General features: G+C 36.2%; 1 protein-coding gene, 2 long non-coding RNA genes and 1 pseudogene across 8 annotated transcripts; all 4 read right to left on the bottom strand.

The window, feature by feature from the left end:
* Positions 1-251: 251 nt before the first annotated feature.
* Positions 252-1,160, bottom strand: LOC122583137. The gene has a single exon (XM_043755570.1). It carries the CDS (start codon positions 1,158-1,160, stop codon positions 252-254), a length of 909 nt encoding a protein of 302 aa, XP_043611505.1.
* A 2,757-nt stretch (positions 1,161-3,917) lies between these two features.
* On the bottom strand, positions 3,918-7,090 carry LOC122583136 (annotated as a pseudogene).
* A 659-nt stretch (positions 7,091-7,749) lies between these two features.
* LOC122582840 lies at positions 7,750-9,503 on the bottom strand. The gene is made up of 6 exons (XR_006321251.1): positions 9,435-9,503; positions 9,301-9,354; positions 8,752-8,856; positions 8,410-8,540; positions 8,105-8,333; positions 7,750-8,021 (listed from the first exon to the last, which is right to left on the bottom strand). It is a non-coding gene; the product is annotated as an uncharacterized LOC122582840 (long non-coding RNA).
* A 4,311-nt stretch (positions 9,504-13,814) lies between these two features.
* LOC122582078 lies at positions 13,815-18,251 on the bottom strand. 6 transcript variants are annotated; one of them, XR_006321091.1, is made up of 6 exons: positions 17,970-18,251; positions 16,188-16,337; positions 15,079-15,183; positions 14,748-14,815; positions 14,146-14,232; positions 13,815-14,020 (listed from the first exon to the last, which is right to left on the bottom strand). It is a non-coding gene; the product is annotated as an uncharacterized LOC122582078 (long non-coding RNA). The 6 variants fall into 6 exon arrangements; XR_006321092.1 differs by having other exon boundaries at positions 16,188-16,319; positions 17,970-18,225; XR_006321093.1 differs by having other exon boundaries at positions 16,188-16,287; positions 17,970-18,205.
* Between the last annotated feature and the right edge of the window lie 70 nt (positions 18,252-18,321).

The raw sequence follows: 18,321 nt of genomic DNA, 5'->3' as shown, positions 1-18,321 counted from the left end.
GAGCCCCAATCACAGTTATCTACTCCAGTTTCAAATCCTCACACCACACCACCAACCAATTTGGCAAACTCCAACAACACACCCCAACCTAACACCTCTGTAACCCAACCAATTTGGCAAACTCCCATTTTATTCTCGCCTTTTGCTTCAGATCACTATTTTGTCAATGGGATAATTCGTGAAGCTTATGCAACAACTGGATTCTTTGAGCAGAAAGCTCATCAGAACCACCTTGATTACTAATTTTGTGATCAATAATAGCTGTCCGCTGTAATATCATCCAAGCCAGCCACGTTCTTTAATGACTTTCTCCAGGTCTTTAGATTATTTTTTAACTTCTTGAGTTTATCTTTAAAAGTTACAAACGCACTTTGTATTGGACTGCCGTCAACATTCACCCATGAATCATTAAGGATCATGTCGAAATCAGCATCCATCATCCAAGAATTATATAGCTTAAACGGGGTCGGACCATAATCCATCGATCTTTGCATCAGTAAAAGAGGTCTATGATCAGAGATAATATCATCCAAAGCTTCCAAAATAACATTCGGAAAACTATCGGCAAAAGAATGGTTAACAAGAAAACGATCAAGACGACTCGCTTTTAAACCATCTCTAGATATTCTCGTGTATTTGTGTCTGCCCATAGGAATGTCAATCAAGTTCCCCGTTGTAATAAACAAATTGAAATTAGAAGCATTGACACTGGAGAATAAGGTGCCCATCCTATCGTCTCTGCCACGAACAGAGTTAAAATCACCACAAATAAGTAAATTACCACTATTTGAGTCCATAAATGCCAAGATCTTAGACCAAAGCTTAACCTTTTCATTTTCATTTTGGGGCGCGTACAAATTAATCATATGACAACTGACATTAGAAGCAACCCACGTTCCTTTCACAACAATGAAGCGGTCAAAAATCATACTATCTTCTTTTTTAAGGGAATCCAGATCCCAAATAGAAAGCAGACCACCTGACCTTCCCAAAGCCAAAGATTCAGCAAAATCATAATCATAATTCCCCCAAAGACTCTTAATCCTGAAACTATCAGCTTTAGCCATTTTAGTTTCTTGTATAGATACGAAATTCACACGTTTCCTAGCCAAGATACGTTGTAGAGCTTTCCTTTTATCTTCGCACCCTGTTCCCCCCATATTTATTGATAAGACATTCATTGGAAACCTTTATCGTCACTCATCCCATACACAACATTTGCAAACGTTTTAGGTGGTTTAAGCACTTTGTAACCCATACAATCACCCGCGTCTATGACTTCATCCATATTAATAGAAGAATGTGTCGAATGGGTTGACGATCCATTGAAAGAGTCCTGTACCTTATCGTCTGCTGCATCTTCACCAAGATGAGGGGATACGGATTTGAAAACCTGCCTTTAATGAGACCAGGGGCTACCGACGAATCAGAACTAGATATAATAGGTTCAGCAACATGGGTTTGAGTTGCTGGAGAAGAAGATTTAGCATGTACATCACGCTTTTGAGCTGAAGTATCTTGCTCAATGGTACCATTAATATAAAAAGTATCCTCAAGAGCCTCGACATTATTGTTAATACAGTCATCCTGTTGGGAATCTTGTAAGTTACCTGAATCAGCTTTTTGAAAATTACCTTTGTTACCTAGACAACCCTCCACATCATCTGAGGGGATTTTACAATCTAGGGAGGCATTTGTATCCGCATTATCAACCTCATGGACAGCCTTGTTAGCAACAACATTGTGGCACTTTACTTCAGTATCAACCTCCGGGATCGGGAGAGTGTTTGTCTCTACGTTAACAACCTCTTTATCCACCCCATTGTGGCACATTTCCATCAGTAGCAATCTCCTGGATTGAATCAGAAACATTTGAGTTATCCCGACAAATATTAAGATCAATATGCTCGCTATGACCCGATGAATCCGAGAAAGAATTGCCATCATCAAAATAGTCATCGGATGAAGCCAAACCATCCTCATTAGACTCTTCATCAGAGTCCGTTGAGGCTGTCATAGGATTGAAAATTTTAGGTTCCCAGCTAGCGCATTCTTTAAGCCAAATGTCATAAGAAATTTCATCTAATGAAACCGAAAGCTCTTCAAATATAAATTTAGAGAACTTTGAGAGAATACACACTTTAACCACTGAAGCTGCTTTCTCCCAATCACATGCAAAGAAAATACATGACCCCCACGGTTCAATGATATCCTTGACAGCCTGTTCTTTCCAAGCCCCTGTAGGGATGCCAACTAAATCGACCCAAACCATACGTTCATCCGGGACAAAACCTTTGGACGGTAATTTAATAGCACCAAACCTAGACTTTAAAACATTTGGCTAAAAACAAATCTTTGGCTTCTACTGTTGCAAAGGTCACATGAATCCAACGACCACCAACATAATAAATACAAATGTCCATAAAACTTTCCAAACAGAACCATTGCTTAACACTAGGGATCTTAGTCGCATCTATAACTTTTAATAATAAGGCAGTGGGCTTTAAGGCATTAGGATCTGATGTCGTACCTGAGACCTTGACTACTCTACGATGCAAGCAAGGCATATCAGAAGTACTTTTCGCACCTCCTTGTATGTCTTCCGGGTGTTTTTTATGCTGCCATTTTGACCCGAAGTATCCCCATTCATGGGGGCATTTGCATAACCAACACTGGGATTTACTTTGCGAGTAGTAAAGCTGCGATTGTACTTAACAATATCTGCAAAAACTTTGTATTTCGCAAAACCACATCGATCTTAAGCTAGCCAAAAGACCTTCTGCGTCTCCCACCTTTATGAATCTGACAAAACCAAAACGCCTGCCCGCCTCCGATTCGAGCACTTATCCCACATATCTTTGGACGTGATGCTATGTGGGAAGTTAGTCAGATAGAAAGACATTGACATACGATCCAAAATATTGGGATTAGATCTAGGATTTCGAAACTTATAATCACGCACGTCGTTAGAGCCTCCAACAGATCGATTGGGTTGTTTTTGTTTTCGATTAAGAATCTGTTTCCATTCTTGAGAGCCGCTTTCTTCCGTCAAATCTCTTCCTTGATTGCCAGCAGCCGCCATCTAAATATAAGGAAAGTTAATGGTTTCGGAAAGATTGGTGAGAAAATTAATGGTTTCGGAAACATATGTGAAAACAAGAAAAACTCCGAATTTGTTACTGTTTGTTTAAAGCGGGTCATTCTTACAAAATAGTACCTCTTACTCTCTTAGATGTTTTTCTTGTTTCTACATATGCTTCTAAAACAATTATCCGTTTTAAAGAGAATGCCTTAGCCTTACAAAATAGTACATGTTCAACGTTTTTTGTTAAGAGAATGAGGTGTGTAAGCATATATCTGCCGTTCCAAAAAAAAAGAGAAACATGCATAAAAGATTGGTGAGAAAATTGGTTAATGGTATATGATAAAAGATCATCTAACCATCATAGACTGATTATTTAGATTTTTTGAATCTTACATTTCAAGCCGCAATGATCACATATAGAACTCACCTGCAAAGTGGGAACCAACAACAAAAGACTTGTACCGAAAGCTTTGCAGGTGATTTGAAAATGCACGCAGCAGCTGCCAAACTCATCGAAGGAATTCGTTATAGAAGCAAATGACAGCATACTTGTGCATATATGTGCATTAAACGCATATAAATTAATAGAATATATCATTAATATCAATTTTATTTGTAAAAAAAAATACGAAACGAATGCAAGATAAGAAAACTATAGTCGAAAGAAAACAAAAGAATATTTATTCCGAATATGCTTGTAAAACACTAAACTATGGATGGTGTTCTAAAAAGATCAATATACGAACTGAAAGTCAATGACTACACGAGTTCCATTGTTGCACAATTACAGATTACAATGACACCTAATTAACCAAGAATTACAAGTGTTAGTGGTTCGGATCATATGGATTGGCGACTCACGGGATGAAATAGGCCTTCTGGTCACCTACTTTAACAAAGCCACCCGTGTTTAATTAGATTGCCTGTAGGCTAATTACGTAGAGTTCAGCAGCCATTACGGCTTGTCATTGAACCTTCATTTTCTTACCACCTAACCGGTACCCATTCATCATATTAATTGCAGATTCTGCTGCAGCTGAAGAATTATAACTAAAAAACCCTGCAAACATGAATTTGATTAGAAGCAAAAAAGTAACGGAGCCATATAATATATGAAAAACTTCAACCCATTTACTTATGAGAGGAGCAATTTCAGTTAAATTTATCTCAAACAAGTAAAAAAAAATTATAGTGAAAAGAGAAACATTTAAATGCTACAAAGGGTTAAAAGTCAACTAAAGTCTATTTTTAATATTAGCAGCCACATAAATTGTGTCATTTAAAGCGTTAAAAGTATTATTCTAAATATATTTTAGTACTAATTTTTCTGACATTAGTACTAACTTTTCTTATATTTGAAATGGAAAAGTTAGTTTCTCTGATCAGCTGAACCAGATCTGATACGTTTATATCGATACAAAACAGGCCCTGTTTCAACCCAAGTCCTTTTACCAATCCACCCATCTTGCCATTTCCTACAATTACTAAGGTGGAGTCCCTACCAAAGCATTTGCTAACACCAGTCGCTTTGTCAACAAAGACCTTACTACTCAAGACCCTTCCACATGTCCCTTAAAGGCATCGGCGAGCTCATCGTCACCAAATTCTTGAGGATGATGGTATATAAACAGATTGGCACCAGGTGGACCTGCATAAAAAAACAGACATCTTACGCATGCATGAATAATGGAAAGAGAAAATATTAACTAAAGGTGACAATATTTTCACGTTTACTGATAAATAAATAGGTCAATCCACGTACTATTTTATCTCTAAACAGGTCAAATGGGTAATTTTCTTATAAAATATCTTTAATGGAATGGAGTCAAGCGGGTTGAAAGTTGGCAAAAGTGGAATTTTTAGGCATAGCCTGCTAACTCATTTATTCAAGATATCAGATTATTATGGACATAATAAATTCTCTCTAATAATACTTTAAAACTAAATACTTTATATACTTTTAACATTTTTGGATAACACGTATTTTGGGGCAACCTGGCCTAACCCATATCGAACCGTAAAAAATAGCCATGTTGACCTTCAACCTTTTTCAACCGGTCACTGAACCTGCCCATTGTTAATATTTCCCACTCGGATGCTCACCCAAAAGTACACAGATACAAAGCAAGTTTAGAGCATAAAGAGCTTCAACCTTCAATCTGGTCATCGGGACTTGAACTGGCGTTTGAAGATATTGCGGCAAAATTAGTTGCCACCGGTGGTGGTACAGGGCCAGGAGGACCACTCCTCATCCCGCCAGTGTATGTAAGAGGATATTGAGCTCCAGGGACAGCTGGATAAGCAGAACTGCAGAACCCAAATAACTAGCTGGAGGCACCAGATAATTTCCTGGGGTCCCACCTCTCAATGGAATCACATTGCGGAATGAAGGCTGATACTGCCCTGGAGGAATCCGATACGGCATGATCCCATAACTTCCAGCAGCCTACAAGCAAAAGCAACTTTTACAACAAGAAAGAGTAGGTTTATTGGTGGTATTAGTCCAGATAGTATTTGAATATGTCCGTTAGGGTTTGTCTGGGTTAGAAATCTATACCCATTCAACCTGTTATCAAACCCATACCCATAGTGACTACAGCAAACCAAGCACCCCCTTAAAAATAGAAAACCAACAGCCTATGCATAGGAGAGATGTATGAAACTAAAAATTTTGGCCATATATGGTGAAATGTAACCCATTGACAGAGCTCCAAATAAAGATGTGTGCTGTGTGGGGTCAGCACTTGCTAATGAGTGTGCTTTTTGAGCCTTCCGAGCTAACCTTTCCTTTTCGTGTCTGCCCATTGACCACCAACGGGACAGTTGAACCCTAAAAAGGAACAGATTTAAAAGTTATATCCATGTTAAACAAAGTAACTTGCATAATTAGCATATAAAGTTTTTGTAGCAACTGAGACAAAAAGGCATGCAAATTAACAACAAAATGTATTTTGCCAAATGTAATCAAGTCTATATATCAACTGTATTGACACCGCGTCCATCTTATGCTTCACGTTAAGGTCCTCTGTTGGAGGTTATATTCATATGAAGGTTGTGTCAATACTTTTAGTGTGTATATATAATATTTATGGGTTAATCTCATATTTCCCCTTCTTAAACTTCAAAATAACATATTCACCCACCTAATGCAACATAATATCATATATTGCCATATCAAACGGTTAATCTCATGTTTCCCCTTCTTAAACTTCAAACTATCATATTTATCCATTTATTTCAAATATATCATCAAAACCCAATATCATCCAATTAGTTTTCCATTTTCCCACACATATTAGATAGAAGATTATATAAATATACACTCATTTTTACAAAAACTATACAGGGGTTCATATAGTTGGCACACGGTTAATATAGTTACAAAAATACAGTACGTGAATCTAAGCAATTGCAATCTCCTACCAAACAAGTGCTAACAAATGCAATTTGTGGGCACGTGTATGTCATTCATTCCTCATGCGATCAATTCCTCCTCGGTCATGAAGAAAGACTTTCTAATTGCATCTGCTGACCTTCCTTCATCTTTAGATACAAGTATTAAACCAAAAAGGAATATTAATAAATAACCCAAAACAGAATTTTCAGGCGTATAAAATACATTTCGTTAAATTACATTGTTAGGATCTATTGTTGTTTCAGTCGCCATTTAAGTTTTATTTCTGTATCTTTAGAACGATTAATTTGTAAAAAGTCACAATCATCACATCTATGCCATTGAGATGTCATATATATACTTACAATGAAAATGGTTCAGAGATAATTATACACTTGACATGTCCGATCTACATGTGCAAATCAATCGTTATAAGAGGGTGTGCATATATCTCAAACAGGATTTACAGGAGCAACAAAATCAGCTGCAATAAAACATGCTTGAACCATAGTATTTGGATGTGTATCTGCTGTTTGAAGTAGTATAACAATCACTTGTTTGTTTGGAAAATCCTGATTATTCAAGAAACTAATAGATATAATGCCCGACATGTAATTTTGTAAATGCTGTTGAAGTACTAATATTTAAATAGTTACAAAAAAATTTCTCTTTGATCCAATAGTTATCTTAATTTTTTTAAGAATGTCATTAACGATGAAAATGTGGATGATGGTTAGGAATCCCCTTTGTGATGGTGAGGTCTCCAGATCGAATCCTGAAGGGACAGGGTTTTATACCTAATTAGTGTCGTGTCTTTAGGCGGCTCGAACGCTGGTTGAAGACTTGCCTTTCAAAAAAATAAAAAAATACAATCAAAATCGGCAAATTTGACCCAAACATGAAAACTGGTCTACTGACTGGAACTAGATAATCAGTTTCTTAAAGCTCATCCAAACATCCACTGATACTCATCACTCAAGCGCTACATAATTGCTCTTTCAGTAAACACATTTCTGAAAGAATAAGAATGAAATCCAGCAAAGAGACTTGTGTTTAAATAAGAAAATAGAAAGAGATGGTGCACCATAATATAACTGGTCAGATTCACATTCTTGCTTATACCATCAGCCTCAACTCTGAAATCATGGTCACCAACGTGTGTGTTAATGTGACTTCAAGAGCAGGAAAGCTGTTTTCACCCATCTGTAAATACGTGTATAGCAGTCTTGGATAGAGCTTAGATGTACATAACCTTCATGGGAGTTAAGACCGTAGGTCTTTGGGTGATTATGACTTATCACTAAAATGGATCAAGTTAAAGGATTTAATTCAAAAGGAAATGGGTCAAACGGGGGTTGGAAGCCAACCGAAGTGTAATCAGGAGTATACAAAACACCAGCAGGCCTTTAACTGAGTGGTATCAAGGTTGCCCACCAACCAAGAGGTTGTGGGTTCGAACCAATTTGGGACATGGGTGTGCGAGTACTTAGCACCCTCATAAATCGCTTCATGGAGGATGTGTATACCACACAGACAATCCTCCTAAAGAACATGTATTAAATAATTAGCAATCCTTTTCTCTAGGAACATGCACATTATGAAAAACAAAGGTCTATAAGTTTTACCAGGAGGGATTTTTCTCGATAGGGAATGCTACTTATCACAAATACAAGCAGCTACTAAAGCTGCCGTGTATCTAGCACCATCATATCTGCCTCTGCTGATATTAAATCATTTGGTGTCACAAATAAGTCAACCTTTGAACTGATTGACAAAATGAGTTTCAAGTTCACCTATTGCAAATGCTCTGCGGTTAGCAAGTTTGTAGAGGAACGTACTCGGCAAACCTGCAACCTACAAAAAAGCGGTACCTAAGAAATTACAGAATTACAAAGAATCTGATGGTGTAAATATCAGTTATACAGCATACCTGAAACTTGGATAAAGAATAGTTCAACTTAACTAATGCTGAATTCTCTCCCCACACTACAAGCTTAGCAATCATAGGGTCATAATGCATGCTTACAGTGTCCCCTTATTCAACTTCAGTTTCGACTCAAACTGAAATGTAGTAAATTAATTGTATATTAACACCATGTTCTTAGTTTGAAAGTATATGAAAATTAACGAAGTATATAACTTTTTCAGACAGATTGGCCATCGGCAGAACCATTAAACTACCATAAACTTTATAGAAACTTCACAGAAATAGCCAGAAGTATAATTCTTTTCCCTTCTTTACTATTATCAGATTAATATTGGAGAAAGATACCGCTTTCAGAGACTGGAATAGAACGGTAATATTTAAGAACACCAGTTGCTGGCAGAAATCCTCTTGGCATATTTTCGTTATATATCCGGGCTTCAAAAGCATGGCCTGAAAAATGAAATAAAGCAAAGAGAGTATATATACTGAGAATCTTGGTGAAATGTCAAACACACGTCTTCAGGTTGAAACGGGCCATGTCTAGCACCGCTTGAAATGGGCATAACATTATCGAATTGACTAGCATTCACTTTTTTTTGGCTATCTTTAAATAAGAAATGTGTTAATTAGGATTATAAAAACAATATTATTATGAGTTACAAGGATAATCTGAATTTATGAGGTGGTGGGTGGCTTTCTACCTGTTTGACCCTTTCACCTAATAGCTGTTTTTTTTTATCTACTTGATACAGAAACAACCAAAATCAACCCATTCTTTTCCAAACTGGAAAACTGCCACCCCTAGTTGTATGAAACACTGGACTTGAAATAAGTACTAGCAGCTACTACTGACAAAATATTTGAGCAGAAAATCTACCGCAAGCACTAACTCACCTGATATAGAATCTGCACTTGACCAACAATGACCTCAGTCACAGGATGTTCAACCTGTAAATGAATGGAGAAAACACCTGATTAGTTACTATACATCCTTCACTCGTTAATACAAAGAGATGGCCAGAATTTACCTAAATATGTGTGTTCATCTCCAAAAATAAAATTTCCCGAAGAGAGCATCAACAATGAACTCAACTGTGAGCGCATTGTGATAGCCAACCGCCTTAAATGACCAAATACAAGCTGCCAAGTCAGTCAAACCACAGATCACATGTTACTGTCCCTCAAGATATAATAAAACATTTATGATCCAGACTTCGAGAAGTCGACATGAAATGACACCTAGAAAAACTTTTATGGTCTGTATCGGATAACAAATGGCAGATAACTCCACACAATCCATGAGTTTTCCACAAAGTACACAGCCTTATTTACAAAGGTTACAAGTTAGAATATCTTGGCAAAATCCAGATGTCCATTTTACTAGAACTTACTAGACCCAATCAAAATAACTTGCTCAATTCTCGTACTGGCAACAGAAACAGCAGCTTGACCCAAGCGAGATCTGAAGTCGCGAACAATATCTGGCTGAAAAATAAAAACAATAACCTGAATATGAATATGAATTACAGTTTCAGTTATGGTGTCCCATATGATGTTTTGATCAGAGTTACCTCAAAAAACTTAGTTTCTGGTAAGCATTATATCTAGAGGATTAGACACATGAAGCGTCTTCCCCTGAAACAAGGAATATTCAGGCAGAAATGGATCATGTATACCATCTTTAGGAGTACAGTCATGTTTAATCTTAACTTATTTACTCAGGAATCGGAAACAATTAATTTCATCCAGTTGCATAAGCATTCTCTGGGGGATTAGACACATGAGCCGACCTCCCCTGAACCAAGACTATTCAGGCAGATGGCATGATCAATACTTTCTCGTGCCGATCAAAACATGTAAGGGACTGCAAGGAAACCATTGTCACAATTATTAACAAGACTTGGTAATGGAAACTAAAAACATATCACTCTATATATACAAAACTTTACTTGCCCTGCAGCTAGTGGCCGGTGATCAAATTAACCCGTCGCTTTTTAACCTATAATAAATACAAAAACTCATCATTATGCATGCTCAAGATAAGCCAGGCATATATGGGAATAGAAGCTCCATCGGATCGAGCAGCTAGCTGTGGTACTTCCTCTTTGTTTTACCAACTTAACCAAAAAAAACCTGTTTTTGAAATGCTAGACTTTTTACATCTACTTGAAAACCATAAGTACGAGTACGAAACAATAGAATCAAAGAGAAAATCCTTTTTGAAACTTCCCGGTGAGAAGACTTCTCCATTTCTAAATTTCCAGATTATCCACCATCCGCAAAACATTATCAACCGAATGAATCTCTTCCGCAAAACATAGTTACCTATTAAATTGGATTATTGATGTGTATTACCGTTATACTTTTTATTTTTTTACATAGAGATTAACCTGTTATAGCAGGTCATCAGGTCAGCAGTTGGTCAACCATATAAAAAGTTGAAAAGTATACGGGTGATACACATCAATAATCCAGTTCAATGGGCAACCATGTAAATGAGGGAAAGTACATTGTTCATCCGGTGAGTTAACCCTTTATTAAATATATATTTACATTCATATATATTACTTTTGTACCTCCGGTCCAACATAACAGGCTACCCAATGTCCACCACTCATCCCTCAAGGACTAGTCTTTGTCAGCGCCACATCAACAAAAAACACTCAAAGGACTAATCCCCCAAAACACACCCAATGCACTCACCACTCAAATACTAGTCTTGGACTCACCAGTTATTTTTCTACCCTTTTGTCCAAACTTTACATTTTTAACCCTCTAAACTATAAATAAAATACATTTTAGTCCATTAACACAAATTATTAATAAAACACACAACTTCATTAAAAATAAAAATTAAAATACATTTAGAACATAAAAATAGAAAACAATGTACAATAAAGAAAACCACACAACCTAAAAGGGGGGGACAGAATGACATTTTTATTTATTTTAAACTAAACTAAACTAAACCTAAACTAATTGGGACCGAATAAGAAGTCTTCGTACTCCGCCATGAGTTTCTTCTTGGCTTCCTTGATGTACATCTTCTTCTCGTCATCATAATCTGTTTTATCCATGAACGAAAGAGTCGAATACATGGTGCGCTTCCTTTCTTCCTCACGAATGGCAGCCACAGATTGTTGTTGTTCATCCAACACTACCTCTTTTTTACGCCCAAATCTGTCGAGTCAGGTGGCTAGGTCGGAAGCTGAAGAATAGACCTGCATCGGAAGAAGCAGATGTTTGTGAAGTCTTTGACTATCAACAAGGTCCACCGGCTCGTATTGGGTCTCCTCCTCGTCACTATCAACAACATTAAGAATGTTTTTCCTTTTATGGAGGCTTCGCCCCAGAACATCATGAGTGTATGGATCAAAGAACTTTGGCTTATCTTTCACAAGCAAGCAACAGTCGTACATGGTAAATTGAGTTTTGGTTTGAGTAAAGTACTCTGAACGTGCTTCCTCCAAGACTTGGGCATCATTCTAACCACTACATCGATGATTATCATACCCTTTATAGATTGCATTGAACTTTGCCACATTTGTTTTGATCTTTCTCCACTTGCCACTAATCTGATTGTGATTTCTTGGGTTGTTGGGGAATCTTGCATTGTACTTCTCTATGATTTTCCCCCAAAAACAATCAAGCAATTGGTCTTTGCCAACTATTGGATCTTCTGTAGCATCGATCCAACACTCAGTGAGAACTTTCATCTCAAGCTCGCTCCAATGTAACGACTTTGTAGAAAGTTCTCTTGGTTGTTTGCCTTTTTTGGTACGTTTGGCCATGCTTTTAACCTGACCCTTCTTTGGTTGTGTTTTAGGAATGGATTGGGGCGTAGGAATAGATTCGGGTGTGGGAGCAGATTCGGTTGTGGGGTTATATGGTGGTGTGGGAAAAGAGTGTTGATCAGGTTGTTGATAACATGCTGCTGACGATGACCCCCCATGGTAGAAATTAGGGGGTTGTGTAGCGGTAAGTGAAACATAATAAGCTGCCATGAATTGATGACAACGGGGGTCATTTGGTTATGGGATGAACGTTTGTGGTGGTTCTTGGTTAAGGAACGATTGATTAAAATCATTCACATCATTAAAGAAGAAGTCGTCAGCTTTTTGGTTGTTAAAGTTTGACATGATTTGTGCTTAAAATGGATTGGTATGTGTTAATATATCTGAATAATGAAAGTGTGGTGTGTTCTAGTGCTTATGGAGGTGTATATATAGGCTTTTTCAAAAACTAACCGTTAAGGGACTAAAAGTGTAAACTTTTTGAACTGTAGTTGGTCAAAACAGCCGTTACAGGGACCTGTTTTGCCAACTTTTGAAAGTTTAAATTTTTTTTGTCTTTTCCCTTACCAGCCGTTGGAAAAAAAATAAAAAAAATACAAAATCACATACAAACACTTGCCCCGCATGAACGAAACAAACGAACGAGAGCATCGGACGAACTGTGGACGAATCCCACCCAACGGTGTGGACTCGTCCCTGGAGGTCGGACGAGCAGCCGCACGAGGGCATTGGGTAGGGTAAACGGCCTGAATCGTCCTTGTAGTTTACTTTAATGATCAAGTTTCATTCTTAACTATCTGAAATAACACTAGAATTTCTTTTGGGAGGATAAGGGTCACATACAGTCCTTTATGTAAACGTCTGTTTGTTTCAATCCGTTAACTCTCGCACGTGAATAACTCGTGACTCGTGAGGGCAATTATGACTTTACCACCCTTTTTTTTTGTTTGTATCTCTTTCCTTTTCTTTAGATAACAAAATCAATCCCCATAAATTGATTAACACCCCCCTTAAATCCTTTAAAACCTAACTCAAATACCACCAGTATTAACTCTTCTAACTAATGATCATCAACACCAACTAAACCCTATTAACAATGTCAAAAACTCCGTTGTATTCTATTCGTGAAGCTGGTGAAAAATGGGTAATTTCAATAATATATATGGTGAGTGTAAGAATTAACCCTAATTTTTTATTACTTTTTTTTATTTAGCTTTCGGAAGGTTATATATATATAGTAGGTGATACCCGTGCGTTGCACTAGGCTTTTTGATTTTCTACATAATAATTCATCGTAAATGACATGCAATAAAAAATGTTATACCGAAAGTTAATAGTCAAACCATGAACCCTCCTGGAGAGACATGTATACAGATGGAAATTTCAGTGACAATTTGTAAATTAAACAATAACCGAAAGTGAATAGTAACCCTCCTGGAGAGACATATATACAAATGGACATTTCAGAGACAATTTGTAAATTAAACCATAACTCGAGCAAAATACGCATTTTCAGTCATAGAGGATAGCCAGAACAATAAAACTAAACATAATACTATTAAGACAATGAGCTTAATGCCAAAGGAAAAAAGGTACGAATATAAGAAGATAAGCTATATAAAATAGAACTAATATTAATTGTAATAGTATTGCTGAAAACGCATGAGACATTACTCAAACACTTTCCCGATAGGATATATACTGGGGAAAAAAGTCATGAAAAGTGAGAAAAGTTTCTTTTCACTTGCTTTAGAAAATCAAACTCGTGATTCACCATACTCAAACACCATGGGTCACCCATAAAAACATCTCCCGGAATCCTGCAACAACAAAGAAAACACACGATATTAATCTCTAACTAAGACACTATCTAAAGTATTTAACCCCATGAAATATGTACAATGACATTACGAACAACAAAATATATGGATTGTGTTTTGAAAACCTGGATAAGATAAACTAACAGAGAGATCCGAGCAATAACCATAGTAGTAAATCCATTGACACCTTCTCACTCACCAACTTGGAGTACCTACAGGATCAATCATATATAGTTGGACTTTAAAAATAATATAATTTCTAATCAACAATGCCTCTAAATGGGTTAGTCGAGATAGGTTGATGGACCAAAATACTTGTCAAACAATTTTAATCAATGAGTAGTGCCTTACATGTTGACACACACATGTGCATATGTTGTGCAAGACTTGAATCATAAGGGTCAAAAAACACTGAGTCCATTGCTTGGTCATTTATTCATCTTTTCAATATATAACTATTTACAATGGATAAGGATATCATAGTCGTTACATCGAACAATCATGTGTTCTCAGCTGGAGCCTAACCTATTGTAACCAACTGAAAACTGAACATTATAAGCCGAACTCAAGAATATGGGTGAATGAAGGTCTATGATACTTCAGATTGATGTTAACGTGGCTTTTGTCACCCCATTAACTAAAGAAAGTTATAGAAAATGCTTCACAGTTAGCAATCCTTTAGATATTGCACGAACTTGATAAAGGTGCTAGTTTCAAGAAGCTATACCTTTAGAAAATAAGAAAGAAAAATTGAGTCATAGATAGCTTATTCTTTTTCGTCATATCATCGTCACCCTGCAAAAACATACTACAATTGAAATCTAACCGTATTGAAGAAAAGTAAAATTTAGAAAGTATGCTATCAGTTTCGCTTTTCTAATAAAATTCAGGTCAAAACATTCAAGTGAATCATAATTCGAGATGCAACTCTTGCATTTTTATTGTTATTTAATATAGGTGTTCCTTTACTAGCTATATATCAGCATCCTAAACACAGTATTATTAAAAAACTTTGATGAGAAACATAGGATGACATACACGACAATAAGAACACATACCGATTCAGCTTCAACATGAGCCAACTCTTCAGACTCCCTGACTAGTGTTTACGACTTCACTTATGCCACCACTTGAGGTGGAAGAGACGCTTGTAGACATCGAACCTACAAATATGATATACACGACAATAAGAACCCATTATCAACAGAGGTTGAAATTTCAAGTCATATACTTATGAATGCGACGATTTGGTTTAAAAGCTTATTGCAAATGGGTCAAATGGCTATCTTTAATGCATATGAAGGTTAGGTTATTACTCTAATGCCTACCAGAACAACCCTGATTTAGCAGAACGGTGGTTGTTAGCCACCACCATTGAAGGTATTGCTGAGGTAGGCAGAAGTGGCAATCCCTTTGGATCAAGTATAGTCTAGAATAGGGCTGACTATGGTGTTGGGAGTGAACATAATCTTATACGGGTGGGAAGTCGGTTGATACTTGTGATTCCTTTGTGATCCATTAGGTGCGGTAGAAAAGGCCTTTATGGAAACAGTTGCACCATCATTTAAGACATGTTGCCACTACTGTTTGTGCACCGGATCGCGCTAGGGATTGATGGGGGGAGGTTTGTGGCTTTGATTATTGGCGGTTCTCTGAAGGTAGAGTGTAAGCCTCTTTACGCCAATCAAAGCCGGAGTGTCATATCCCTCTCGTCTCGTCTCCCCTTATATAGGAAGGAGAGTCCATAGGGTGGAAAACTTCTTTGTAGATAGGTTTTCCCATGATTAAAGGAATAGATTTAACTTCCCAAATTAGTTGGAACCGATCGTCCTTATTTTAGGGAAGAAGAGATTTAAGTAATCTCTTCTTTATTTGGGTATTATTTCCAGCTGGGCGCCTTTCCCACGCAGGTTCCTTCGTAGCGCTGCGGGTTAGCACTTGTTTGTTTGGCAGGCCCTTCGTAGCGTAATATGGATACGCCATCAACTACGATATATTTTCGTTGCCTCTTAATAAAGAGGGCATTCACTTTTCAAAAAAAAAAAATAAAGAGGGCATTCGATCCTCCTGCCAAGTTAAATCAATCAGATGATAAAAGATACACCTATATACATATATGGGAACATTTACATTGTCTTAATTCATTTGATAGATAACCGTTACAAACCTGTTCGGATGCTAGAATGAGTTCCAACATCGGATCCTTACCGGCAGCATTGTGCCACCAAGAATGTATGACACGAACCCGTAAATTTCTATTCCGTGTCCTAGGATATAAATCTTTAAGCCTTGTTGCCATCTTGGATATACGATAAGCCTAATATTATTATCAATAATAAAAGACGAATTTCATATTGAAACTATTATACTCCAAGAATAATATAGCAACCATCCTAATACATGCAACTATTGTAAAGATGAACCGTAAATTCACAAATAAGTTATGTAAAATTATTATCACTTTATATATGATGGTAACATGTTTTAACATGATTTTCAAAAATAAAGCAAATGTTTTGATAAAAATAAATTAACTATAGCTTTCTTATACCAAAGCGATTATGTGGCGATGAATTCGAACTAACATGAAGGTGCATTATAATCACCATTCATCATTATCACCATTCATCATTATCGAACTAACAAATAATTATCAACCTATGTGACTATAATTATGAACTCGAACTCTGTGACATCGATCCTTATAATCACCATTCATCATTATCAACTCAAATAAATTTTCATTTATAAAAGTCACATAAAACAATAACTAAATCTTATATACATAATAGGATAAGTTTTTCAGGTATAAAAAACACCAAAATCACAAACATCGATCCTGCAAAACATTTATATATATATATATATATAGGGTGGCTTTCAAATGAGAATGGAATTAAAATGAGAATAAATGAGAACACTTAAAAACTACATTTTGATGCATTAAAAGTCCATAAAACTAACATAGTGCTTAACTAATTATCATTATTTAAGTGTTTAACAACACATTGATCCGTCAAAATCAAAAAAATCACGTTTTTTGGTGGATGCATTATTTTGAAGAATATGCATCCAAGATGGATGCACAAAACAAAAACATGATTTTCTTGATTTTGACAGGCCAATGTGTTGTTATACACTTAAATAATGATAATTAGTTAAGCACTATGTTAGTTTTATGGACTTTTAATGCATCAAAATGATGTTTTTTAAGTGTGCTCACCGTTCTTATTTTAAGACTGTTCTCACTGGAGTGTTACCCTATATATATATATATATATATATATACTATATATATATATTCATGATTTATATCTCCAAAATAATATATACGAGAGTAAGTATCCGCGCGTTGTGGCGGTGAGATGGTGGGGGTGATAGCTAGGTCAGAGGGTGTGATAGTCAAATGCCTACGGCCTCCGCCCTCCGCCCTCGGATTTAAAAATTCGTCGAAATTATATCGAATGACATCTCTAATGAAAGAGCATGAAATTTTAAGAACACCAATACAATTTTTATAAATTATCGACGTATGATTTTTGAGATAAAAGATTTTGAATGAATTGGAGGAATAAATGATTTATGAAGGAGAGAGAAAAAAAATGATTGGTTGAGATTTGAGGAGAAAAAAAGAGTATTATGGTTATTTTAGATAAATATAGAATAAATGAGAGGGGTATTTTGGAGATGTACTTAAAATCAATATTGAAAATTTCAAGTCAATGTTGAAAATCTTTATAGTATAGTATAGATATAAATCACACATAAACTCGACCAATATTCATGATTTATATCTCCAAAATAATATTTAAATAAAAAATGGTTTATATTTTCAACCCCCATTCCGTAATCCCTATATACATATAACAATTTTCATGATTTCCATTCACAAACATTCAAACAAAGATTTATTAAACTAAAATACAGTCAAAGGATCAAGAAATCTTACCTGGAATATATAGTTGTTAATATCGTGATGCTGTAAGTGGTATAAAAAATGCGTATCATGATGCATCTGATATATAAGTGGATTTAGCCATTTATTAAAAAACCCTAATTCCCTAAAGTTTAGGTGATGAAAAATAGGAAAGGATTGGGGGAATTGAAGATATGAAGGGAGGTGAGGAAATGAAAATAGGAAAGGATCGGAAAATGGTTGTAACCGATGGGGAGAATCTGAGATTACAACTATTTTCTAAATTTATGTTCGATTGGATGCTGGTTTATTAGTAGTGGGTTTCACAATTTTAAGCAAAACCAGTGTTGGTTCAATTGGTAAAGATGTGTTGCAAATAGAAAGG

Source organism: Erigeron canadensis, chromosome 9 (assembly GCF_010389155.1).
Source record: "Erigeron canadensis isolate Cc75 chromosome 9, C_canadensis_v1, whole genome shotgun sequence".
In the NCBI taxonomy this organism is placed as follows: Eukaryota; Viridiplantae; Streptophyta; class Magnoliopsida; order Asterales; family Asteraceae; genus Erigeron; species Erigeron canadensis.
This window is presented reverse-complemented; position numbering and strand designations above follow the sequence as displayed.

Excerpts from the sequence above, each read along its gene's own strand:
- LOC122583137 (XM_043755570.1), bottom strand. The coding sequence starts at position 1,160 with ATGGGGGGAACAGGGTGCGAAGATAAAAGGAAAGCTCTACAACGTATC.